This window comes from Crotalus tigris, unplaced genomic scaffold (genome assembly GCF_016545835.1).
Source record: "Crotalus tigris isolate CLP2741 ecotype Arizona unplaced genomic scaffold, ASM1654583v1 scf7180000024433.2000942, whole genome shotgun sequence".
NCBI classification, from domain to species: Eukaryota; Metazoa; Chordata; class Lepidosauria; order Squamata; family Viperidae; genus Crotalus; species Crotalus tigris.
In genome coordinates this window covers 212,696-239,751 of record NW_024100601.1, presented here as the reverse complement: position 1 = coordinate 239,751, position 27,056 = coordinate 212,696, and the positions used below count along the sequence as shown (strand labels likewise).

Genomic DNA, 27,056 nt, shown 5'->3' with positions numbered 1-27,056 from the left:
ACCGAGGGGGACGTGGAACCTGCAACCCCAGGGACATTTACTGATCCAGGAGCTCCCACCCCCTACCGGACCCAAGATGGAAATCTGGACGGAAGACACTACCACCCACAATGGAGGCACCGATCCATTCCAAGACGTCCACCGTTGGAGGTGAAATTCAAAGGGGAGCCAACACGCTTGGGGTTTTTCCTAACCCAAGTCCTCAGCTACATGGAGGAATATGGGCAGGACATCCCCAGCGACAAAGCCCGCATCCGGATCGTGCAATCTGCCCTGGATGGACCAGCTGCAGATTGGGTGGTGAACCTGCATGACTCCAATGCCCCAGAACTCAGTAACTTCAACCGTTTCATGTCCTCGTTGAGAAGACGATTTGAAGACCCCCTGGCTGATCGCAAAGCCCGTGAAAGAATAACAACGATGAGGCAGGGCAAACGCCCAGTGGCTGAGTATACACAAGAATTCCGAGCCATTGCCAGCAAACTGAATTGGCCAGAAGACATCCTCCTTGGCCGTTTCAAAGACGGACTAAACTATGATCTATATGATGCTTGCCTGCCCCGAGGAGACCCACATCGACTTGAGGAATGGTACGTCTTGGCAGAGGAAGCAGAGATCGACATATTGAAGAGGCATCGCCGAGGAAAACAATGGAGCCGCCCCCCGCCTGAGCTGACACACCAACCGGTGAAATCATCGGATACAGCCAAGAAGCAGATGGGGTGTTTCAAGTGCGGAAGAGAAGGGCATCAAGCTGTAGAATGCCACTCAAAGGCCCCCCAGCACAACCCAGACAGATCCCCAATCAACAAACCCAGAGGGTATTCAGCTAAGCCAAAAGAAACAGCCATGAAAATGATGGAAATTGCAGAAACCCCCACCTCTGCTCACCAAGGGGAAAGAATTCCAGCCTACACCACAGGGACGGTGGATGCCTCAGATGACAGCTCGGAAGGCGAACCCCTGGTAAGTGGACGCATCACACCCATCTTCAAAACAGTGACTATATTAATCCCCCCCATGCCCGAAGCTGTGAAGGTGAAAGCCTTAATAGACTCTGGCTGCACCCGCTGCCTCATTAGCCCAACACTAGTGGGGAATCTGGGCATCCCATCCAGGAGACTGGAACAACCAATCTCATTTGGCCAGCTAGATGGATCCATAGCAGGGGGGGTGCCAGCTACCCTAGCCACTCTGCCAATACACCTCTCCCTGGGCAACCATGAAGAGGACTTAACGTTTGTGGTGACCCCAGGTATGGAATGCCCAATGATTCTAGGGATGGAATGGTTGAAAAAATGGAACCCCTGGGTAAATTGGAGGACGACAGAAATCAAATTCCCGAAGGGGGACCCTATGGACTTAAAACCCCAAGAGAGGCTACCTATGGACTTAAAACCCCAAGGGAGGCTCAAGAATAGAAAAAGCATCCATAGGAGAGGAAAAAAGATTAACAGAAATACCAGAGGAATATAGGGACCTTGCTGAAGTCTTCAGTGAGGAGAGGGCGAATGAGCTTCCCCCCCACCGACCCACAGACTGTACCATTGAATTCAAGCCTGGGGCAAAACTCCCGAAACCCAGATTATACTCCATGAGCCCAAAGGAGAAGGAGGAAATGGAAAGATTTATAAAAAAAAACCTGGAGAGAGGTTTCATTGAACCAGCTAAGCCTAAAGTGGCTGCCCCGGTCCTTTTTAGAGAGAAGAAGGATGGCTCTTTACGTTTATGCGTGGATTATAGGGCCCTGAACACAATCAGTGAAAGCAACCTATACCCGCTGCCCCTCATGAAAGACATGCTGTCACACCTATCGAAAGGGAAAATTTTTTCTAAACTAGACTTAAGGGAAGCTTACTATCGCGTGAGAATCAAGGAAGGGGACGAATGGAAGACTGCATTTAACTGCCCCATGGGGTGCTATCAATTCAAAGTCTTGCCATTTGGATTACAAGGGGGCCCTGCAGTCTTTATGCAATTAATCAATGACGTTCTAAGGGAGCACCTGTTTAAGGGGGTCCTTGTTTACTTGGACGACATTCTTATCTTTACCGAAACAAAAGAAGAACACGTCAAACTTGTCAGAGCGGTTTTAAAGAAGCTGCGAGCCGCTCACCTATATGCCAAACTCTCAAAATGCGAATTCCACCAGGAAAGGATAGACTACCTAGGCTATCGCATATCCCCACAGGGCATTGAAATGGACCCAGAGAAGGTCAGAGCAGTATTAGAATGGGCACCACCCCGCACAAGAAAGCAACTACAAAGTTTCCTGGGCTTTGCAAATTTTTACCGCCAATTCATCCCCTCATTTGCACAGATAGCCTTGCCCCTCACCTAACTTACTAAAAACGAAGGGAACATCCTCAGTAAAACCTAGCCAGCCACTAACATGGACAATGGAGTGCCAAGCAGCGTTTGAGAGACTAAAGAGACTTTTTTCTGCCGAACCAGTACTAAGGCACCCAGACATGGACAAGCCCTTCATAATACAGGCAGATGCAAGTGATGTGGCAGTGGGGGCTGTGCTATTACAAGAAAATGATGATGCAGTATTGCAACCCTGTGCATATACATCCAAGAAACTCACGGAAACAGAACAGCGCTGGCCCGTATGGGAGAAGGAGGCTTATGGGATACGTTGGGCATTACTCACGTGGCGACAGTTCCTGGAAGGCAACAAAATCCCCTTCCAGGTGTGGACTGATCACAAAAATTTGGAAGCCCTGAAAACTTCCAGGAAACTCAATCCCAAACAAGCCCACTGGTCCCAGCATTTTCACCAATTCCAATTTAAGCTCAAACATTTACCAGGAAGAAAGAACTTCCTGGCAGATGCACTATCTCGCATGCCCCAATATAACAGCGCACGAACCACAGACTCTAGACCAATAATGGCAGAATCACAACTGGCAGCGCCAGTAACCACAAGAACCCAAGCCAAAATAAAACCACAACTGGACAGCCAAACTGGGATTGAATTCAGAAAAAGTTTGGAAACAGATGATTGGTTCCAGAAAAACAAACATGTGTGCACAATGAGAGACGGATTGCCTTGGGTAGGGGAAAAGTTATATATACCAACAACTCAAAGACTAACTTTCATGCAACTTTGCCATGACACAAAATCAGCAGGGCATTTTGGATTTGTAAAAACTTTACACTTAATTAAACGGCAATTTTGGTGGCCATCAATAAAAAAGGACATAGAAAGTTATGTTGCCAGCTGCCCAACCTGTGCATCAGCAAAGAGGTTGCAAGGGAAATCGCCAGGGCTGTTACAACCAGTGGCAAGTCCCTCAGCCCCCTGGAGGGAAATAGCCATGGATTTTATAGTGGAATTGCCTGAAAGCAATGGGAATACTGTTATCTGGACAGTCACGGACCTATTTTCCAAACAGGTGCACTTTATCCCTTGCCAAAAAATTCCCACTGCAAAGGCCTTAGCAAAACTTTTCATCCAGCACATTTACAGATTGCACGGGGCACCCCAACGCATCATCTCTGATAGGGGAGTGCAATTTACGTCTGCATTTTGGAAGGAATTTTTATCCCTCTTAGGGACCACTCAGGGATTGACATCTAGCCACCACCCTCAAGGAGATGGACAAGCGGAACGGTGCCAGTCGGTACTTGAGCAATATTTGAGATGTTTTTTAAATTTCCAACAGAGTGATTGGACGGACTTACTTCCTTTTGCAGAAGTTGCCTACAATAATGCAGTCCACTCCAGCACAGGCTACACTCCTTTTCAAATAGCCAACGGCCAAAGTTTCAACCCTATGCCAGAGTTAACCCCAAAAGAACCAACGATCCCTTCACTGAAAGAATGGATGGAAAACCTACAAAACACCTGGCCAATAGTCAGAAAATCACTAGATGAAGCTAGGCGGGCATACAAAGCACAAGCCGATAAAAAAAGGGTTGAGCCTACACCATTCATTATAGGAGAAATGGTGTACTTATCTACAAAATACCTAAAGTCCCTACAGCCCTGTAAAAAACTTGGACCAAAATATATAGGACCTTTTCCAATTAAAAGGATCATAAATCCAGTAACAGTAGAATTAGAATTACCCAAAAACCTCAGGCAAATACACCCAGTTTTTCATTGCAGCTTGCTGAAAAGAGAGCATCAGTCACCTCTACGGCCAAAAATCCCCCCCCCACCACCTCCAATCATGGTGGAGGGGGAACAACACTTCGAAATAAAAGAGATCCTTGACTCTAGGAGATATCGTGGAACAACTCAGTACCTAGTTGCCTGGAAACACCTCCCTGCCTCACAAAATGAGTGGGTCCATAAACGTCACGTCAGAGCCCCGAAGCTATTGAAGAAGTTTCACACAGAGTATCCTAACAAGCCTAACTAAATTTTTTACTTGTGTTTTCTTTCAGGTGGATCTCTCTTATTGTTAAGAGGGGCCGGATGTCAGAATCCAATTATATTTCATCTTTAATTATCAAACATAGAAACTCCCAATTCTGCCTTCTCTGGATTCTGCCATAAGAGGGAGAAAAGGGGGAGAGCAAAGGGGCTTTATGGCCCTCACTTCCTTCAGCACACTTCAAAGGACTGAATGTGTGTTTATTGTGGCCTCTAAGCGTTAACATATCAAAGAAGAGTAATTGCCTTTCATGTAGTTATCTGAAGTCTCCATCCAGACGGAAGAAGAAAGGGGATGGAATTGTGATACTTGAAACTATCACTGGAAGGGGGGTTGATTGGGTGGGACTACTGGGGAACCCCTTAAAACCTTGAATGGGAGAGCTTGAACCCCAAGTCCTGTCTAGCATGCCTACAACCATTTTCTCTTAATAAAGGATTCCTGTTGGAAGAATTATTCCAAGAGTTCTGTCTTCTTAAGATGCAAAGTGGGGTGGGTCCTTACAGGAAGCTTCAGAGAAGCCGGGTGGAAAGCAAACACCCGAGCAGAATGAAGCAGCACTCTTAAAATTGGCGGAGATGAAACCGGTCTTTCAGACCGGCCTGGAGCGATGGCGGCAGCCCAAGAGGGAGTGGAAAATTGAACCGACAGCTTTGGAACAGGAGACGAGGAAACCCCTGAAGGAGGTGAGGATCATTTGGCTGAGAGAAGGCGCAGGAAAAGTAAAGCTATAAGGAGAGAAAGACAGCGGCAACTGAATTGAAACAGAGCGGAGAAGGGAGCAAATAGAGCAGAATGACAACAGCGTGAAGAATGCTGAGAGCCCACTGTAAAGTTTTACAAAATGTGAGAGACTGGAATTTAAGAACGGCAAGAAGGTGTGAATGAAATCAAAGAAAGGACTGGAGAAAGGAGGTTGGAGACAATTAAAGGTGATTAAGAAGGACTTTGAAAAATTAACATAAGGACTAAAAGGTGAAGGGAGACAACAGAGAAATTTAGCTTATTTTTGAAGAATAAATAACATTGAAACTTGGACTTTAATTGACATATATCCGGACAAAGTGATGAGTGGATGTTTTGGAAATATTGGATACAGAGAAGAAGAAATAAGAGGTGATATTTGGTGGATTGGTGGACATATTAAATTGTGACTGAAAAAAAAAGGCTGATGCAATATTCACTCACATACAAGGAGTGTTTAAGCTACAAGTAGAAAAGCGGACTCAGGCAAATGTCCTAAAAGTATTGAAGTAAATGAATTGTATTGATGAATTGTATTAATGAAATAGAAATAAGTGTAATTGAGTAATTGAACTAAATAGAAGTGGAAAAGTAATCATAGCATAGTAGAGAAATATAAACAGGTGACTATTCAAGTAAGAGTGATAGTGAATGAAATTAAGAGTGGTGACAACACTTAGAGAATAGTATACGTATATGTATCGTGTAGAAATATATATATATATAACAGATGTTAAGATAAATAATGGGATAAGGAAAGGTACAACTTTACTTGTAATTTTAGTCGTTAAGGTTAATGTTATACAATGATATTATAGTCATATATATTGATTTATAGTTAGAAGTATTATATATATTCTTTATGCAAAAGTGGAAAAATATTATTCAAGTTATAAAAATGACAAGTACTGTAACTACAACTAAAGTTAGCAAAAAAGCAGTTACAAATCCCACAAATACAATGGCCTCTCCTTCAGGCCAAAGAATCATGTTGGGGAAAGAAAAAGAAAAAGTAGAACTGGCAATGAACCCACAGAGTTTGCAGATAACATTACAAACAATTCAAGAAACAATGATGATGACCCAAGAGGCAATAGCAAATAATCATGAACAAATGAAAATACATCATAAAGAAATTAAGAATTATATTGGAAAACTGAGAGATGAAATTAAAAATATGAATGATAAGATAGGTAATATACAACAAACAATGATGGAAAATGAACAAAGAATTCAAAAAGTTGAAACAAAAATGGAGCTTGTTGATAGTAAAATAGAAGGGATGATACAGAAATCTGATCAAGCAGATAGGGAGTTGATTGAATCTATTGCTTTTCTGGAAATGAACAAAGCTTCGTTTTGTTTAAGATTTCAAAATATTGTTGAGGAAAAGGAGGAAGATTTGGGAGAAAAGATGGCAGAGATTTTGGCGGTGATTTTAGGCAAAGAAAAATTGGAAGTAAAAAGAGACATGGATGAAACATATAAAGCATACACAAATTATGCACGAAGGCATAGATTGGCGAGAGAGGTTCATATAAGGTTTACTAGAAGATCAATAAGGGATGAAATATATAAAAAAACAAGAGACAAATCAATAATGTATAAGGGTAAAGAAATAATTGTATTAAAACAAATACCACGTAGTATACGAAATCAGAGACGAGAATACCAATTTTTAATAACTTAATTAATTAAATATAAAGTTAAGTTTCGTTGGTTAATACCCGAAGGCATACTTTTAACTTGGCAGGAGAAAAAATACAAGATAGATACACTTGAGAAAGCACAGGACTTTTATGAGAGTTACTTTTCACAAGGAGAAGAACAAGAAAGTAGGGAAGAGCCGGAGAGTAAAAGTTATGATGAAGATCTATTAGAGGAAGTTGATCGAGAGCGAGAAATACAAAAGTTACAAGAAAAAGAAAGGTTAGAAAGAGAAGCAAAAGGAAGACTTATAGAGACAAGAAGTATAAAACAAAATAAAAACAAAAAAATAGATCAAGTTAAAAATGGGAGACGTCATTAAGCTCTTTTCTATAAATATTAATGGATTAAATATATCAAGAAAAAGAGTTTAGACGTTTAACAATTTAAAGAAATTGGATGTAGATGTGATGTATCTTTAGGAAGTTTACATAAAATAGGATTATAGAAAATTACTAGAGAAAGTAAAATTTAGAAACATTATACACAATATTAGCATAAAACAAGAAAGGAGGAATTATATATGTCAAACAAAAATAAAATTAAATAAATATACCTGGATGAAAAGGGGTGAATTTTAATGTTGGAAATAGTATTAGAGTAAAAATAGTATATGCACTAAATAATATGAGAATATTTGTATGATCACCATGCTTAGATGGAATTCCGGTCGAGTCTTATAAAAAATATGAGTGCTACTACAATGAATAATGTTGGATTCCTAGTAAGTAGTAGAATATGAAAGAAGGAAAATGTAAATAAGAAACAATGGGGCAATAAGGACAAATATTTCAAAGAAGGAAGAGGGGGAAATGTAAAGAATAGAAGAGTACTGTTACAAACTGCTGTTAACAAAAAAGGATATATTACGTGTGTATGTGTGTAATATTTGTTGTGTTTTGTTTTGTTGGTCTAAAAAAAATTTTTTTTTAAAAAAGAAAGGTTGGGGAGCGCTGCCCTAGCAGTCCTGTACACACCCTCCAACCTTCATTGCATCTCCCTGATCTATGCCCCTCACACATGCTCCTCCACCCCTCCTTGCACCCCTGCATCCCCTGTCCTTCCTCCCCCATCCAGCATCCCTTGCAGTTTCCTGCTGGCTTCCCTACTGACTTTTGTTGCCTTGCCTAATAGGTGTGGGATTCAGTTAATGATGGCAATCAGGATGCAGAGGACAAAGGGTGCTTTACAACCACATTATGGTACTTAGCAATGGAAATTCCATTCCCAATTGCTGTTGCCAAACTAAGACTGCTGCAATGGCAGATCCTCAGAAAGAATTTTGTGCTGATGTTTTTACTGCACATTGAAAGAATAAACAGAGAAAGTACGGAGGGGTTCTTAAGTGGCCTTGTAGTTCCGAGAGGGAAAAAGGGCTTACCAAGAGGTTGACACAACATGAACTATTTAAAATGATCTCAATAATCTGCATTATTTGCAGATGGCCATTGCAAATAATTATAATAATGTATTCAATTTATGTGCCATCTGATTTCCAAAGACTCTGGGCACTTTACTAATTGTTAAAAACATTCTAAACAAGAAAAAAATATAAATAAAAAGAACAGAGACAGGAGAAGCTTACCACCTCAGATTGGAACAAAAAAAAAAGGGAGGGGGAGGGGGAGTTTTCAATCACATTGGTCAAAGGCCAAGTGAAGAGCCAAGGTTCTCAGAGCCCTTTGAACTGCCAGTAGGATGGGCTGTTCAAATCTTGGGAGAATCTAATTTCCAAGGGCTGGCATTGAGTCAGAGAAAGCGCTTAGATAGATGGCACTATTTAATTGAAAGAAACATGCCAACCATACCAATCTGGCAGGTATTATAGGAGACGGGCAGTCCCTCAAGGAACATCCTAGGCCATCCAGGGCTACATAGGCAGCACTTGAATCACATCTAGAAGCAACCTCCCAATCAGTGCAGTCCCTGCCATTTGTGGCATGCTTGGCTAACTGGGCCCTTCCTGCCCACCTCTAGCCAGGGGAGCCCCTGGCCCTCTTTCAATGCCCAGCAGCAGCCAGTCAAGACTATGATGAGCAGACCAAGATCCCACTCAGCACCCACTGAACGAAGACGCACCAGAAGGCCTGTTGCCTGGCATATATGAAATCACAGTGAAGCCTCTATAGAAGACATACTTACCGTTGTCAAGACTCGCATGATGGTATCTATGTGCCAGCGTTTAGAAGGAGCGTATCTGGAAAATCAACAAACTTATGTTCAGAGAGGATCATATGCCACCATCTGCTCAACAATTTCTTAATTTCCCCACATATTCAAGCACAATACTGGAGTAATCTCGATTGTGTTGCAGACATTTGTGAACTGAAGTTAAACCCTGCACTAGGGTAGAGGGGGATTTCAGGAGGAGCGATGATGATCATCCTTATCTAGTTTGGTGCTCAATGGCATCTGCCAATCTTGCAGGAAGCAGAAGCATGGCCTAACAACATGATTCCAGCACACAAATGCACCACCCTTTCTCCAATGTACTGCAATTTAACATAACTGTTCAAGTCAATACAGCAGCTAAGAGTAGGGTGGCAGAGCAAGAAGAGAGTTTCACTGCAAAGGGCAAAGAACTCCATTACTTCCTCTGCCTACTGCAAAGATCTCTCCAGGCAACAGCTTCTGATCCAGACAGCAGTAAAATCCAAGGTAGCCCTTCTATATGTTCTGAGATAAAGCCAACAGACAGCAGACTTTCTTACAACATAGCTTCTAAATCAGGCAAGTCCAACTTGTGGCTCTAAACAGCCAGTAATTCAACCTCACAAGATCGTAAACTTTTAACATTATATGATTATTGTACAATAACTATATTATATATTTTATATGAGGCCCAAGGCAATGCCTTTTCACACAATGTGGCTCAGGCAAGCCACAAGTTGGACACCGATGCTCTAAATGTTGGTGGTAGGACTAGAATGGGTGGAAAGACTGGCCAGAAATAAATTAATGGAAACTCTTAAGAAAACTTACTTTTCTGCTGCAAGAAATATTCCTGATGCACAATCAGCCTTGAACTCTGGCTCACAAGAATCCAAAAAATACAGCAACTCTTTCATCATTCCCCGAATGTTGTTTCCATTCACAAGAGCAAAGCTGAGTTCCATTGCGCGCCTGGGAAAGGTGAAAGGGATTCATAAGCCGCAGGGTATCATCAGGAAATGACACCCCAATTTCACCTGATGCAGAAGGAAGAAGCTGGGGCCCTGTAAGAACCATGGCGCCCCTGAGGGTATTTCTGCAATGGTGGGTGTGCCTCTCAGTGAGTTGTGTCTACCAAGTCATTCTCAAGTGCCATCCCGCATCTGCATCAATCAAGAAGCCAGACTGTTTCCTTGCCAATGACGTTATCAAATTTTGAATAGGTCCCAAGCCATAAAGAACCCGCCCTGTCCCCAAATGGCTAAGCACAATCATCATCTCCAAGGCAGTAATGAGTACCAACCTCTGACATTTCAATACTTCAACAACAATAATTTGCTAGGACAGCTTAATGATCAACCAGTAGAACTTGCATTAATTAGTCACTGAAAAATTAAGAGATCCATTAAAACTGTGAAAGATATCCATTCTTTTTTACATATATGTTCATTAACAACAGGCCATGACAAATTGCTAAACAGCCCTTCCTTCTTCTGACATCCTAAATCTCTTATCTATAAAGAGTAAATTTATTAAATCTGTCCCAAGAAGACTCAAAATTCCACAAAGCTGAAATTCTGTAGGAGGCAGATCTCTTTTTTGATGCAAAAGCGATCTTCTCAATGTTAGAAGGGATGAAAAAGATATCAGTGAATCTGACCTAAGCTGACGCATCTTGAAAGTGCAAAGATTTCTATTTTTTCAATTGTGGGACTGCATTTTAAAACTATGGGTAACATCTGTAAAATGCTGTGAGATTTGAAAAATTATATTTTATAGCCTTGCCCCACCTACCCCACTGGCTCTTACAACTCCACCCTGTCTTCCAAATCTGGTAAGATTTTCAATGAATACTTAGTTCTCAACACAAAACATTTAAACAATAAGCAAAACTGCAAGCTATTCTTAGGGCGCTTTATTATTTTTTTTCTCCATAGAAAAGGACAAAGAAATTTATTAGTCCAAAGATTTCCAGGGCTGCTGAGATCCACATCTTGACATAAAAAGCATTCAGAATGCGGCAGAAGCCACCGCAGAAAAAACAATACTTTGCATTGGCTCTTTGGGAAAGACTAGCTGAAAAAGAAAAAAAAGGCAGAAAAAACACAGGGCAGCTAAAGAGTAATCTGTAATCACAGATTTCCTTCCAGCTTCATTCACCGTTTGATGGAGACATCCAGATCCTTTAAGCAATCCACAATAGTGCTCCGATGTCGCTGGACAGCATTGTGGTCAGTCTGCACAGTTTTCAACAAGGATGTCAAAGCTACATATCTGAGAAACAAGAAATGAATACTTTAAATGATGGCAGCTGCTCTGCATCACTGCACACTGACAGGTTCCTGCAGAGAGCAAACGGACAGTCAAGTCTACCCAAAGCTCCCAGAATCAATTTTGGTCAGCTAAGTAATAAAAACATCTTATCATGACAAAAGAACCTAGATTGAACAACTGTATTAGAGTGAGGAGAAAATACATTCCTGGCCACACTTAAGAGATGCCTGGTGCTGACCAGGATGTCAGGCCAGTTCCAATCATAACATGCATTGATAGGCTTACCTTATATTCTTGTCATTATTGAGTAAAAACCGACCAAGAATGTTAATGGCCAGCACCTACAGAGAGATAGAGATACACAAGGTCACAAAGAACCTCCTGTCAGAATTTCCCGCTCTCCAACAGAAAATGTCCAGGGGGGGGGGCAGAGTGGGAATAGCAAGGCAAGACATTGATTGGTAAACCAAGGAATTAAAGCATATACTAAAATCCCACTGGTGCCCCAATCAGACTTTTCCTTCTGAAAAGTTCTGGTGCTCCTGAGGAAGCCTGGAAAAGCTCCAATATGGCAGCCACTGTTCCTTGAGGACCCCACAGAGCCAAAGTGACGTACTCTCAGGCCGCTTTCAGACTTTATGTCCATGATAGTTAAGACGGTTTCATAAAGAATGGCATTTCCCACATTTTTGCTTGTTTCAGTGTTTGTGGCCACCTGGAATACAAAGGATGGTTTACAATTTTCTGGTTTCCAGCCCAAGACTTCCCAACCACCTGCCCATAATCCTCTCACCTGTGCAAGAATGTCATTCATTGCTTCACTGGAGTCATCATCATTTCGGCCCAGAATTCTCAGCAACCGCAGGATTCGAACCTGGAAAAGATTACATCTGTTGTCTCAGGTTCCTGAAGATGCCTTACAGAGCAAGCCAATTCTGCTCCGTCTTCAAAACAACTGACCTGCAGAAAGGGGTCACTGATACCCGAAACATCATGCTCCGGAGAATAGCCTGACATAATAAGGTTTTTCAGAATGCGAACAAGCTGGGGTACAAGCTGAAAAGAACACAGAGATATCAGGAGTTTGATTTTGGGCTCTATGACCTATGGTTCTATTTGATGAATCTCTCACAAAGAAAAGCCTCTTTACTTAGCTTCTTCCCAGCATATTTAACACTTAGGGATATTTTTATTGCAGTCTTGTAGGATGGCAGCAGTCCATATCTCAGCACAGAAACAAAAAAAAAGGCTGCAGTGGCAATATGTAAAGTGGTGGAGTGGGGTGTCATCATAATGGCAAAAATCTCTGAACAGGCTCAGGTGGCTCCTATTAATGGAAGCCAACTGAATTCAGCACTGAAATGTTTGGGACCCAGCCCATCCTTCTCCCTGCCTCTTTTCCCACAGAAAAATGGGTATTCTCTACTTAGCAAAGTGTTATGGTTACAACAATGCGAGTCTCTCCAAGTCTAGACTAGCAGGGTTAATCCAGCAGAGAAGAGCAGGAGGAGGATATTTGCCTCTATCAGTCTATAGCAAAGCATGCACTGCAGGGTGTGGAGGAAGTAAGGCAGCAAGAAATGCAAGCACCTTCTTACCTTTTCATTCTAACCCACCAGAACAGGATTCCAAGCAGAGAAAGGGGACAAAAGAGATGAAAGTAAGTACTGGGCAGAGAAGACTCAGCTTGCAGCATCAACCACCACCACCAGCCTAGCCTCAGACTCGAAACACTGAGGATTCTCCTCTCCCAATCACACTCTTCCCCATGGGACAATGGCTTCTTTCCTTTGCATCCACTGGTGCCAGGCAAAGGCTAGTCCTCTCCAGCCTCAGGGCTAAGTGGTGGAAGCAACGGCAGAAGCAGCTCCTGCCTTGGCACACTTCACTTTCAGTTATATCTGCTAGGCCATTAGTTCATAAAACAGAACAAGCCAAAGTTTAACAGGCAGAAAGGGGTGCTGCTTATCATGGGTGTGTACAAGGTGTGAAACATACATCCTGGTACACAATCAGGGACCCTCCTTTGCCACAATCAGGACCAGCAGCTTATTCTTCTCACTCAAAGGACAAGAACAGGGACCCAACTGCACAAAACTCTCAGATGGTCTCACCTTTCTGAAGTGGGCAAGCATGTCTGGGCTTCTTTCACACATTTCAGTGAGGAGGACAACGGAAGTGTGAAGGACACCTGTGTGAAGAAGCACACGAACCTATGTTTTATGTGGCCACTGCAGCATAACATTAGGGAAAGATGTTGTGGCTAAAAAGAATTATTACCGTGGTTTTTCTCATTCAGCAGATTCTTTGTGGCTGGCAGAAACATCTCCATCAGCTCAGGCACCTTCCTGATCACATGAACTGCACAAAGGGCTGCCTGCAAATAAACAAGAGGGATCAGCACACTTTAAGTATCTGTTCAGGGCTCCCCAGAGAAATAGGCTATTTTATTTGGATTTAATTCAAGTTCTGGAATTTACAAAACTGGGCAGAAACATTTGAAGCCTGCAAGAATAGGAGGTATACACACTGCCAAGAGAAAGGCAACAACTAGAGCAATGATTCCATAAGTACAGCCTCCTACCTCTAACAGTTGAAATAAAGTAAGCCAAAGTCTGCATGTAAGAAAAAAACCACTAACGGCAGAAAAAATGTCACAGTCTCTCAATGAGATACCTTTTTCCTCAGGTAGGAGTTAGAAGTCTTCAGAAGCTTCTCCACCTCCCCAGCAAGGTCCCGGCACATTTCAGAAGAGCCCATGCAGCCCAAGGTGCAGAGTGCCAAGCCTTGCACATACTGCGTGCTGTGATTAAGGTCACTGCAGATGAAGAAAGCAAAAAGTTAAGGAACTACCAGGAAGAAACCAAGAACGAGAGAGGAAGCGCATCAGATGTTGTCTCCGGACAGCCAAACTCAACTTGAACGTTCACCTGCCAATGTGTGCATTGCAAATGAAATAGTTTCTCAACCAACAGAGAGAGTTAAAGTCTCTGGAAGCCTCTGGCCAAGAATCCCTAGTCACCTTTCGCACATAATGATACGCCAGACGCCTACATATTGAGAATGGGAAGTTTGTGCTCTCTTCCAGCTCAATTCAACTACCTGGCTGTCTCTTACATTCTATGCAGGGACGCTTCTCTTTTCTGTCTGAGGTAGGAGAACACAGATTGCTCAGAATCAAGTCCCAAGCATTAGATCATGATTTCTTACTTCCACCCTCAGTCCCAGGAAAGCAAGCAGCCTTACTTCTTGATGCAATTGGTCATGAGGAGATGAACATCCTGCCTCTCATCCAAGAGTAACATGGCTCCAAGATATCCAATGCGCTTGTCTGTGAACTTCTGAGAGGCAATCAGCTTTAGGCACTCCAGCTGCAAGGGGGACAGTGGACGCCACATTTAAGCTTTAGCATTTTTATTACAGGAAGATCTTTACATGGCCAAAGTGATCCCCGCCCAAAAATTCAAGGCTGTGAATAAGCTTGGAAAACATAGGCTGCCTGGTACTCTTGTGTTTCCAATGCCCAGATCAGGCTCGGCTGCTGCAGGAGAAATAAAATCTATGTCTACAGGGCAGCAATGACCAAAAAACAATATTCCCCTTAGAAAAGGATAATGTGAGTGTCAGATGGGCTGCAAATGTATGGAAATGCCCAAGGCATCTCCAATTCAGCATGCTACTCCCTTGCCTTGGCAAGCCAATAAAAAAGACTGTAGATTCCTACAGTATTCGTATGCAAATACGTATATACAGAATAGGACTCACATGGCCACCTATCTCACATGGAGATCCCAGGCAACTCACAACATTCAATAAAAACATAATTAAAGCAGAACAAGTGCCAGACCAACCAACAGTAATCTTCTAGCTCAACCCCCATTCGAGAGCAAGTACAGCTTGTAACATTACAAAAATCTCATTTTTATTAGTTTTCAAAACACAAATACAAAAAAGAAAAACCAAACATGAATATCAAATCCACCCGTGCCTAAAACAAAAACCTACAGGATATAAGAAAACTGGTTAAGTCAAGCAAAGAAAAAGTAACACCTATCACATAGCATAATGATTATATCCACATCAAGAATACTAAGTCAGAAACGTGAATTATCATGCAGCCTTTGGGCTCACAGGACCTCAAATATTTTGAAAGCGCTTTGAGAACCATCTCAAAAGAGGATTTGGAGAAATTAAATGAGAAAGCTTTAAGTTGCCTTAATTGCATACTAATGCAGTTTTGGCATAACTGAGGCTGATAGGAGTAAACAGATGTGGTTTAAATGTTTAATGTGCAGACTCAATACCGGTTTTCTCTATCTGCAGGGGCTGCTGCTACAGCAATATTGCAAAGCTAGGTTCACTATGTACTCCGTGAGTAGTTTTAAAGGAGCAGCCACACCAATCAGGCAATAGGAAAACACTGTGCCATGTTGTTATGTAATGATGGATGGAGTCTGCAGCTGCCTCTGCTCCCCATTATACAAATTGCAGAATGTGCTTGATAAATTCTGCAGAATGGTATGGCATGAGGAACAGGTAAAGGTGCATCATCTCACATCTGGGGGCAGGAAGGGTGATCTATTTGTCCCAAGTCATATCAAAGCTGGCTTAATACCTGAAGTCTTATTTGAAAGACACCAATCTGGGGAAGGGCCTTTTGCCTGAATAATACCCATTTCCTATTTTTCTGAAGTAACATGGGCTGCCATGAAACAAAATCCATGCTGTATAATGTGAAGAAATATTTTTTAGCCATCAATGGAAACGGAGAACCTCTTGCTCCCTAGTATCCCTCTCCTGCAGGAATGCTTCATGTCCAGGGTTTAGATTTCCAGGACAGAGGTAAGCTTGCCTGTTTACCATGCCAAAAGAAGGTGGCTCTCACCTGTCCAAAGTGGGCAGGATAGCCCAACATGTGCATATACAACAATTTAGCTACATTCCGGCAGCGGTATGTGTTGTCCTCTTCTCGAAAGGATGATCGGATAGCAGCGCATTCTTTCTGAATCATCTCTCTTTCTTCTGCCTGTGTGCGTGCAGTCCGGATGGTCCGGATCAACTCCCGGAGTCTGATGGGGGCTGGCATCCTCTAATAAACGGAAAATAGATAAAATCAATGGATGCAGACACATGACAGTTGCAGAATTTCCCAAGTAACAACCTCTCGGGTAATTTTGTCTCCATTTCTAGTATTTCTTATGGTTAATTCAGGACTGCCATCCTAAGCCAGCGGTCTCAGACTATTCTACAGAGTGCAACCCATGGATGTGTGGAAATAACAATACCTTTACTGCTGACAAAGAATGCCCCCTAGAATTAAAATAGAATGTATCTGTATTTCCTACTTAAAAAAAAAGGCAATGCTCTCTTCTGTATTCACAGCAGCTCAAAATATGGATATGCTTCTTCCAGAAGGATACAGGTGGTCTTCAGGTTATGACCACTTGTTCAGCGACTATTCAAATACCAAATTATGACTGGTAGTTATGATCAGTGTTTGGAGTTCCAGCTGTTGTGTCATTGCGATCTGGGCACTCAGCCCCCAGCTTGTAACTACTACGTTGCAATGAGCCACAATCACTTGATTTCTGATATTCCCTGCTAGCTTCCTAAAAGCAAAGTCAGTTAGGAAGCTATCAGGAAGTCCAAAGTCAAAGCCATGTGAGGTTCTTGCTTAACAACCCATGAGGTCTTTGTTTAATGACAGTTACCAGGGACTGCTGTAACTGCTATCGCAAGTCCCCGTGGTTACAGGCTGCTTAGCAATGGCAATTCCCATCTCAATTGCCTATAGAGGTAAGCCAAGTACTACTGGTACTCCCGAATGACTCCATGTAACTTCACAAGCCACTTTTTAAGTAAAAGAGATTTTCCTATGGGAGATGAGTTGTCCCCAGAAAAATAATATAAATGCTACTGGGGTGGGAGGAAGACTATTTTTTAAAAAATAATAAAAAATAGATAAATAAATAAATGGAACTCTAGAAAAGCTCCAGGTAGATTGATTTCAAAATTATGTTAATAATACAAGACACATTGCCATAGTTTTGACAATAACATAATTGTGAATGGATGCAATGTCAGACTATATGCTGCTTAAAACTGCAAGAAGCTGCCAGAAATGCTAATCCATTACTAGGTAATTAATTCTACCACGTATCATGTGGGATTGATTCATTTTATTAAAGAAGAACCTTCAGAGCTAGCATCAATTCCTCCCGTATTAGTTGCAAGTCCTCCTTCAACGGAATAGTTGGTACCCAAAACTGATTTCATAAGGTCCTCCTCACACCCCACTTCAAGGGCTGTTACAGAGCCACCTTTATGAAAGTCTTGAAAGAAAAATTAACGTCATTTGTTCTTAAATTGTATTTCATAACATAAACCATGTTTATTTTTTCTACTACTTTATAAAACCAGCAGCTATCAAACATCACAAGAAGTCAAATTGATTGTACAGTTAGATGAGAAGGAACAACTGAATGATTTCTAGGAACATACCAGTGAAATGCAGGGTAAAGTGAAAGAATGCTAGTCCAAGAGGACCAGTGGAATCAAGATGGGCATCCTGTATTTCTAAAGTAAGTTCATCGAGAAGAGAATATATTGTGAAAAGCTATAAAAAATATAGATCTGTCAGTTTGACACCTGTACTGTACAGGGTACATCTTTGAACATACCAATTAAATAACAAATTAAATGAATAGAGTCATAACCAAAAGCCAACATGGGTTTGTCAAAAACAGATCATGCCAGACAAATCTTATCACATTCTTTGACAATGTGACAAAATTAGAGGACCAGAGGAATGATATGGATATAATTTACTTGGACTTGTAAGACATATGATAAAGTAGACCACAACCTTCTCTTAGATAAGATAGAAAAAATGTGGGTTAGACAGCATCACCACCAGATGGATTCATAACTGGCTGACCAACCACATTTAACATGTAGTCCTCAATGGACATGTAGTCCTCAATGGAACGGCATCTACACGGAAGGAAGTATGCAGTGGGGTACCCCAAGCTTCTGTTTTACGTCCAGTACTCTTCAACATCTTCATCAATGATTTGGATGAGGGGATAGATGGGGAACTCATCAAATTTGCAGATGATACCAAGCTGGCAGGAATAGCCAACACTCCAGAAGATAGGCTTAAGATACAGAAGGATCTGGACAGACTTGAACATTGAGCACTATGTAACAAAATGAAATTCAATGATGAAAAAAGTAAGGTTCTACATTTAGGCAAGAAAAACCAAATGTACAGGTACAGTATACGTGGTACCTTGCTCAATAGTAGTAACTGTGAGAAAGATCTTGAAGTCCTAGTGGACAATCACTTAAATATGAGCCAGTGGTGTGCGGCCGCTGCCAAAAAAGCCAATACAGTTCCAGGTTGCATTAACAAAGGGATAGAATCAAGATCACATGAAATGTTAATACCACTTGGTATTAATGCCTTGGTAAGGCCAGTTTTGGTTACTACAATGTAAAAAAGATGTTGAGACTCTAGAAAGAGTGCAGAGAAGAGCAATAAAGATGATCAGGACTAGAAGCTTAAACATAAAGAACGATTGCTGGCATTGGGTATGTCTAGTTTAATGAAAGGAAGGACTAGGGGTGACGTAATGGTTGCCACAAAGAAGAGGGAGTCAACCTATTCTCAAATCACCTAAAGGCAGGACAAGAAGTAATGGATGGAAATTACATCAAGGAGAGAAGCAACCTAGAACTAAGAAGAAATTTTCTGACAGAACAATTAATCAGTGGAACAACTTGCCTCCAGAAGTTGTGAATGCTCCAACACTGGAAGTTTTTAAGAAGAGATTAGACAATCATTTGTTTGAAATGGTATAGGGTTTCCTGCTTGAGCAGGGGGTTGGACTAGAAGGTCTCTAAGGTCCCTTCCAACTCTGTTATTCTGTAATTGTTTGACTACTGTACAGTTTACAGTGTCTATAAATTAAATCTACATGTTTAGGGCTATTCCAATGGATGCTATTTCTTTGTGGTTATTACAAATTATCTGTGATTTCTTGTCTAGCAATTTCTCAAGATTAATGCCAACCAAACTACAGAATTACAAAAGTCTTGTCTAAAATCTAAAAGTACATCAATACAAGTATGATTATTGCTCAGTTCCACTTGTTTATTTCATATTTTCCAACATGCTGCAATCTCTTTCACATCATCAGGGCAAACTCATCACACTATTTTTCAGTATGAGGGAAAAGGGCTATGAGATCCAAAAACTTTGTTAATTATCAACCGCTCCCTCTCCCAGCTACCAGAAGCAAGTTTTATTTAGAGTTAGGACTAGCTCTTCCAAAATCTTAAATTTAAGATGACAAATCTAAGATGTATTCCCCATTGCTCATGGACAGGGCTCTGCTAAGTGAAGTCAAAAAGGATTGTTCAAAGACATTTGATTTAACTATCTTCCAAACTATTTTCATTATTTAGATCAGGGGTCTTCAAACTTGGCCTTTTTATGGCTCATGGATTTCAACTCCCAGAAGTCCTCAGCCAGCGTAAGAGGGCCAAGTTTAAAGATTTAGATGACTTAGATGCAGCATTAGTGAAGGTACTCCAAAGTGTACTTGATATACCTTCACTAATGCTTCTATAGCATGTAATGGGAATCCTATGTACAAATATGTATTGGGGCTGGATTTATTATCACTCTAAAATATAGCTTCCATGGCTATGATTTGATTGATTGCATTAATCCAGAATATTCATGCTGAAAGCTAGTAGAATTTAATGGTTAATAATTTGGGGGACCCAGATTAAAATTCTATCATTCAACAATATTCATTGTCTTTGTCTTCTAGACTAATCCACATCACAAGATGGTCACCTGGGGGAAAGATTAAAAGGAGACTCCTACATGTACCATCTTGAGCTCACAAAAGAAAAACAGGATTCAAAATCTGTCAGCAGGATCCTGCACACAATGTACTAAGTTATGCTATGGTTTATTTGGTGTTGTAGCATGCTATACATTCACTAAAACATGGATAGAAACCAGCAATGTATTGTGATGAACTAACCCAGATAGTATTTTACAAAATCAATTTTCACAGACACAGGCAAATTTTTCAAATCAGAGGAGTTTACTTATGACAAACTTCCCTTTTTGCTCCTGAAAAATGTCATATACATTCCTAGGAACTTTCCCTTCCACAACATGGAAATTTAGAAGTGTATTCTGTTGAGGTTAGTACATACAGCTCTTATATACCACTTCGGAAAAAGGAATGAGCTGGAAGAAGGCAATCAGAATAACCGAGGCTGAACCACTTTGGCTAAGAGGAAAAAAACCAGAACACTCAGAACGCTAACTAGCAAAACGGCCACTCAGATGGACCCCATCAAAAAGAACAACTGCTTCTCCTCGGAGAGCAATCCCCGGGGCCGGTCCCAGGGTCGAAAGTCACTGATGGCCTCATACCTATCAGACTTTTCCGGAGAAAAGCCGCCCGCCCGCCCGCCCACGCCGTCAACCCTCCCCGATGGCTCCGCCGGTCGTTCATGGTTCCCCCGAGCGGGACAGCGAAGGTGGGCCTGGGCTGCGTCCTCGGGGCCGGGCCGGCTCACGACGGCCGGAGACGATATTGGGGCAGAGCCGAGCCCGGGCCCCGCGCCGGGAAAAGCTCGGCCAGCCGCGAGGGGGGACTCGCGACGCGTCGCCCGCTTGGGGGGGAGCGTTCCGGCCCTGTCCCCCGCCTTTCCCCGAGCGCCCACTCACCGGGCCGGGTCCCTGCAGCAATGGCGGCGACAGCGGCAGGAGCCTGGCATCCAAAATGGCGGCAGCGGAACCAAAGCACCGATACCGCAGGCGGAGGAATTCTGCGGTCGGCTCTTGCTAGTTTATCTCCGTCTGGACGCGGCGGTTACTCGCTAAGACTGTTAAGCGAACGGCCCCCGGGTTAATCCCTTTCGCGGCCCCGTTAACTCTCGCTGCGCGCGCGCCTGCGGCAGCCACCCCCAGCACTCGTTTCTCAAGCGGAGGCATCCGAGGTGGGGAACACGAAGACCGCTCCGCGGCAGTCACTGATGACGTCAGACGCCTGCCGAGTCACCGCGGCTATCGCGCCGGCCATAACTGCCCGGCTCAAACTCGCCGACGAGTATGAAGGTTCCGCCGAGGGCCACGTTTCTTCCTGGGCGCCTGTTAAGCGGAAAGAATGGGACCTGCGCTAGTGTGACGAGGTGCCGCGGATGGCCTCGCCGGCCAATGCTTGCCGGAGCAGGTCTCTCTGCGCCTGGGGGAGGAAGGGGGCAACGGCGTTGCTGTTAAAAGTTCGGGCGTTGAGCCGCAGCCTCGCAGCACACCGCGAGAACCAGCACGCTGGAGAAGAGGCGAGACATCCCGGGTCCGAACCCTCCGTCCCAAGCCAGGCGCCGGGGGACCATTTCCGGGAGGAAACGGGAAAACGTCCAAACGCGCTTCCAGCCCGGCGGCGGCTGTCTGTGTCTACCGCTGGCACGGAAAGTTTGTCCAGGGCTGCCCTTCGCCCGGGTGGGGGCGGGGCGCTCGCAGAGACCTTAGACTGTTACGAAAAGTTCAGCTGTAGAGCGGAACTAAGCCACGAGAGCCGGGTTGACCAGGCCCGTGGGGAACCGGAACTGCTCGCCAGCTACTCGAAGCAAAACGCGGCCCCGGCGAGCGAGATTCCAGCGGGCGGCGTGGGCGTCACGTCGCCAACTGCTTCCTGTGGAGTTGCTACGGCGACCGCTGGCTGGGGAGTGACGTCATCGCGGTGCGCCGTCTCGCGCCTCGCTGGCATCACATCCGAAGCATTTCCGGCGCGCTGAGAGGCGGAGGGCGGGGCCGGCATCGCGATGGAGCCCGGGCGAGGCGGCGGCGGCGGCGGCTGCAGAAGTGCGGCAGGCGGGCGCCCAGGCGGCAGGTGAGCGAGGGCGGCGCAGGGCGTCCGCGCCCCCTCCCGGCCTCCGAGCCTCTAACGCTGCTGGTTTCTTTGCCTCCGCAGGTGAGTCCCCCTTCCGCCAGCGAGCACCATGCGGGCGGCCCAGGAACGCGGCCAGGGCCGCCTCCCGCCCAAGAAGCGAGAGCTACCGGCGTCCGCCAGCGGGGGCGACGGCGACGAGCCGGGCAGGTCGGCCGAGCGCGATTCGGTGACGGTGGGGGAGGCCTCGTCGGAGCGGCCTCAGGCGGCGGCGGGCAAACCGGGTCGCGCGCCTTCGCGTTACAGTGAGCCCGGCGGTGATGACACCAGCGACGGCGACCACCCCAACGAAACTGTGGCCAGCTTGACTGTGGACCAGCGCGGCTTGTACAAGGTGGCTGTGCCCCCGACCACCTTCGCCCCGGTGGTGAACGTGAGCCCGCTGCCTGCTGCTTATGGTCTGACCTCACAGCTGCTGCACCAGCATCAGCAGCAACCAGAAGTCCCCTATCCGCCCATCCATTACACACAGCTCCCTGCCACCCCTTTGCAATTTGTGGGGTCGCATTACTCACTGCCCTACGCTGTGCCTCATGGCTTTCTCCCCAGCCACCTGCTGTCGTCTTCTGCTGGCCTAGCCACCTCTCATGTTCCTCACTTTGTGCCCTACGCACCAAATCTCCTGTCCAATGACCTCAGTCCCTCACAGGCGACCCACACTTTTGGCAAAACTTCTGCCTCTGTTTCACCCTCAGGCCCTCTGCAGCCTCAAACTAGAGGCCACCTTCTGGACGTTTCGCAGGGTCAGATTCCAATTTATTACCAGATGTCCCATGTGCCAGCAGGTTACTCGACATTTGAGGCTGCCGTTGGTCTGAATTTGGACCAACCTTTGCAGGAGAACCAGCTTGATCCCAAAAGATTCACAATGAATGGGCCACAAAGGTCTGCTGTTGGGGCAAAGGAGAGCGAAACTGAAGGGCAGTGGCCAAGGACTGCTGAAGAATACAGTACAAGTACTCCGGTCTTGAGAATGGAGGTATCAGTGCCATCTCAGCCAAGTACCCCAGACCTTGAAGTGCAGAGGGTAGTGGGAGTTCTTTCAGAATATCCTATTTGTTCTGCTCAGCAGAAGGACAACTTCAGCCCTCTTAACCTGTCCCATCGTAATGCTGCAGAGCAGAAAAAGGAGTCGGGGAGAAATCCAGTACAGGTTAACGCTGAGAAGAGCCATTTGCAAAGACTGTCTGCAAAGTCACCTGAGAAGCAACTCTGCTCTAGGCAAACGCTTAAAAGGTTGACCCTGGTCAATGGCAAACTAGTCTTAGGACCCCTTCAGCCTACAGTTCAGGAAGGCCTTGAAAGAGTGAGCCCTGACATAGCACCCCAAGAGGTGCAGCCGGAAACAGTTTTGGCCCACTCCCAGGGCCACCTGCCCTCCCACTTCATGAAAGGAGCCATTATTCAGTTGGCTACTGGGGAGCTCAAGCGAGTCGAGGATCTTCAAACCCAAGACTTTGTGCGTAGTGCAGAGGTGAGTGACGGCCTCAAGATCGATTCCAGCACAGTGGTGGACATTCAGGAAAGCCCCTGGCAGGGCTTTGTGATGCTGCATTTTGTAGTTGGAGAGCAGCAGAGCAAAGTGAGCATTGATGTGCCCCCTGAGCACCCTTTCTTTGTCTATGGTCAAGGCTGGTCATCCTGCAGCCCAGAGAGGACTGCTCGGCTTTTCTCTCTCCCTTGTCATAAGCTTCAGGTGGGAGATGTTTGTATTTCCATCAGTTTACAAAGCCTGAATGGGAAGTTGGTTCCACAAAGTAGTTCTCGGGGCACTATCCAAGAGAAGCCAGAGCAGAGTGGGATAATCCTTCGGGAGCCGCAAGGTCAGGTGAGGGAGAAGACTCCATTACAGAGGACAGTAGGAGTGTTAGACTTATCCCAGGAATCCTATCTAGAACCCATTTCTGTATATGGCTGGGCAGGTCCCAGCTTTCAAAAATTAGTGGAAGAGCCTCGTTTATCCCTGCTCCGCCCTTCATTTATTCCCCAGGAAGTTAAATTGTCCATAGAGGGTCGTTCGAATGCAGGGAAGTGAATTCTGGCCATTAAATCAGTTTCTCTTGACGCCCAAGAGATGTCCAGCTCCTCCAGCTGTGCCTAAACAATTGTACTGGCAGAACTTCTTCCCATCTTCTCCTGCATTCTGCAAGGTGAGATGAAGAGAGGGATCACCAGGTCCCTTAAGATGCAAGCACTTTAATCGGACACTTACTCATAGGTAGCAAGATGCTTTCAACGAGAGAAAAAGAGTCAGTATGGGAGCCAAGAGAATTGTCCAGTCTTCTGCTCAGGTCTTAGTCAAGATAGTTTGACTAATTAGTCTAGGCACTGCAGTAGTCCAGTTTGGGAGTCTCTGCGTCTCCTTACAGAGATATTTGTACATCTTATTGTATTGAGAAGAAACATCTAGCAGTCCTGTTCAACAAATCTGCTACCCAGTGCATAGTTTTGTAACTGTTGTCACATAGAACTAAGACCTTTTTTAATAGGGGAAGTAGAAGCGGAACAAGGATTTGTGCAGTATAAAGTGTATTAGCAGACCCCTTTGTTTGCTGGCTCTGCATCCATTCTGCTATAACATTCCTGCCCAGGTAATACTGTTCTTCCATGAAAGCTGCATTCCATTTCTCCCCTTGCTGCCAGTACTTTCTCAAACATCCATTGCTGAGCTAGAGTTCAACTGTATAGCTGCTGCTTTTGCAGGCATACAAAGGCTATGGTTGAGGAAAGTGCCCTTTATCAATTACCAGCTTCAACAGACTAAAAAGGGGCAGTAGATTTTTATATTTTATCAAAGAGTAAGTAAAAATGGCAAGTGGGTAACAGTTTTAAGTCTGTTGCACTGAAAATGATGCAGAATTGCCTCATTTCATGGTGCCTTGCTGAGCATCTTCTTGTCTTGTTACTGTGCTCTTAGCTCTAGGCAGACGTTTACTGTGTTGTCTGGTGTAATGATGACAAAATCTCCCCTCAAAACGGCTGTTACAGCCGCCACTTCTAATAATTCTAAATGTATACCTTGGCTTATTTCTCATGGGTGGCTTCAATTCCACTGCTTGGCAATTCTGCTAGGTGCTGAGTGCTGAGTTTCTACATCGGCCCATCCCTAGCTCTCTAGATGAAAGGTGACCTTGCTTTCTCTGCCAGGTTCTTTGCTGTGTTCTCCTAAAGACCCTGGCACTTTGCACTATTCCTAACCACCTTTTGTCCTTTTGTCCAACATATCTGCCTTTCTTAACTTCCTCTCAGGGTCCCCTGAACTTCCTTTGTGTGCCTCCTGATTAATTTCTGTACTGAGTTCTCCCGTCTGATGCCAGATAAAGGGGCAGTAGTTTTATGGCTGCAAACAAGCTTAATCCTTTCTCTCAAAATGAGTAGTTATCTCCAGGCTGCAGTGCCAAGTGTCTATGGTTGCTGACACTGAACCCCCCAGTTTTGGACAGCTCACCTATGTGGGTCCACAAAACAATCCTGTTTTCAGAGGCATGTTTCCGAGTGGACAAGACAGTTACAAGTTGCAGATGTGTAAGTCCCACAGACATCTGAGAGAGCCAGCTACTTAGAGCAATAAGCTATTTCTCTCATGTGACACTACAGAAAGTTGTGCCCAATTCTAGCAATTGCAGGGGAGGCCTCCTAATACCCAATACTGTGGGATTGACATCTCCCTGGTTGTCCTGTTGCCCATGAACCCTAAACAATTCATCTCTGACAGGGCATCTGTCAGATGTCATTTTCTCTTGGGAGTTGCTTCTGTTGCCCCTTTCTTCAAGGACACCTTAGCCTTAAAGGAGAGCTCCTTGAAGGGCTCATGAAAGGGGAAGCCTTTTGTTACCAATCATGATAGAGCCAGGGCAGGCCCACAAGAAACTCCTCTGAAGGTCCCTCTTCCTCCCTGGGACCTCTCCCATAGATAGCACCTTAGCTGGCGAGGACTGAATGCCATATGCTACCAGAGTTGTACATGTTGCAACCCTACAACCAATCATTATTTTTACTCTCTAGCCAGTGATATACTGGCACATGCCTTAGGACTAGCCAAACCCTCAACTGCTTTTCTCCTTCCTGATCTTTAATGTTACATTACTCTAAGGAGGATAATCTATTTTATTGTGCTTTTTTGTATCTGTTTTAAATAAATCCACATGTACTGTATATTTGTATTTGGCGTGTGATCCTTTTTCCTGTTTTATGATTTAATATTGCTGTAAACGCAGGCTGTATTTTTATTGTTAAGCTCTTCAAATGTGTTCATTTAACTTGGCTATAAATGGCATACACACATATATATGCATGTGCACACATATACACACATGTATGTACTTAATAATATGCCAATAGTTTTTTCTTTTGCTGTCTGTTGTTTACCTTGTGGAGCGAATACTACCCTGGAAAGCCAAGTATAACTCAGCATCATTTTGACAATTTAACGTGACTGTTAGTAATATTCACAGTAGGTTTATTAATGGAGAATGGGGTGCTGCACAGGGACAAATGAAGAACGCTCCTTCCCTAATTTTGCATTGCTTCCCCCATATTGGTAATACAGCTGGTCTTCAAATGTGACACATGGATGCCAAAGACATTCACTGGTTACTGCTGCCTTCTGTACAGTCTGTGCTCAGTGTGAAGAGGAAGACTGGTGCTGATATGGTCAAAATGGGCAGAAGCAGCTCATCAAAACCTATGCAGTTCTCTAAGCTTATTTTACTGTTAGCAAGTAATATGTTAAGCCTGACAGCACTTAGGATTGTCTCCAAACAACAGTTTGCATATTTGTGTGACGGCCTAATAAAGACATTGCTGTAAGATG

General features: G+C 44.1%; 2 protein-coding genes across 3 annotated transcripts in view; one reads left to right on the top strand and one right to left on the bottom strand.

Moving 5' to 3' along the window:
- The window catches only part of AP1G1 (adaptor related protein complex 1 subunit gamma 1), a 28,210-nt gene extending 6,937 nt beyond the window's left edge, over positions 1 to 21,273 (bottom strand). The window contains exons 1-14 of one of the 2 annotated variants that reach the window (XM_039331038.1): positions 21,022 to 21,273; positions 16,150 to 16,353; positions 14,511 to 14,635; positions 13,941 to 14,082; positions 13,545 to 13,641; positions 13,379 to 13,455; positions 12,863 to 12,871; positions 12,225 to 12,320; positions 12,058 to 12,138; positions 11,881 to 11,979; positions 11,550 to 11,605; positions 11,151 to 11,264; positions 9,822 to 9,962; positions 8,982 to 9,036 (exon numbers count right to left, since the gene is read on the bottom strand). In XM_039331038.1, coding sequence (XP_039186972.1) covers positions 8,982 to 9,036; positions 9,822 to 9,962; positions 11,151 to 11,264; positions 11,550 to 11,605; positions 11,881 to 11,979; positions 12,058 to 12,138; positions 12,225 to 12,320; positions 12,863 to 12,871; positions 13,379 to 13,455; positions 13,545 to 13,641; positions 13,941 to 14,082; positions 14,511 to 14,635; positions 16,150 to 16,350 — 1,293 coding nt within the window. In that variant the 5' untranslated portion in view covers positions 16,351 to 16,353; positions 21,022 to 21,273. The remainder of the gene's footprint in view (positions 1 to 8,981; positions 9,037 to 9,821; positions 9,963 to 11,150; positions 11,265 to 11,549; positions 11,606 to 11,880; positions 11,980 to 12,057; positions 12,139 to 12,224; positions 12,321 to 12,862; positions 12,872 to 13,378; positions 13,456 to 13,544; positions 13,642 to 13,940; positions 14,083 to 14,510; positions 14,636 to 16,149; positions 16,354 to 21,021) is intronic. The other variant, XM_039331039.1, reaches the window with a different exon arrangement.
- A 173-nt stretch (positions 21,274 to 21,446) lies between these two features.
- On the top strand, positions 21,447 to 27,056 carry ATXN1L (ataxin 1 like). Its single transcript, XM_039331040.1, has 2 exons — positions 21,447 to 22,186; positions 22,268 to 27,056. Exon 2 carries the CDS (start codon positions 22,296 to 22,298, stop codon positions 24,276 to 24,278), a length of 1,983 nt encoding a protein of 660 aa, XP_039186974.1. The 5' UTR covers positions 21,447 to 22,186; positions 22,268 to 22,295; the 3' UTR covers positions 24,279 to 27,056.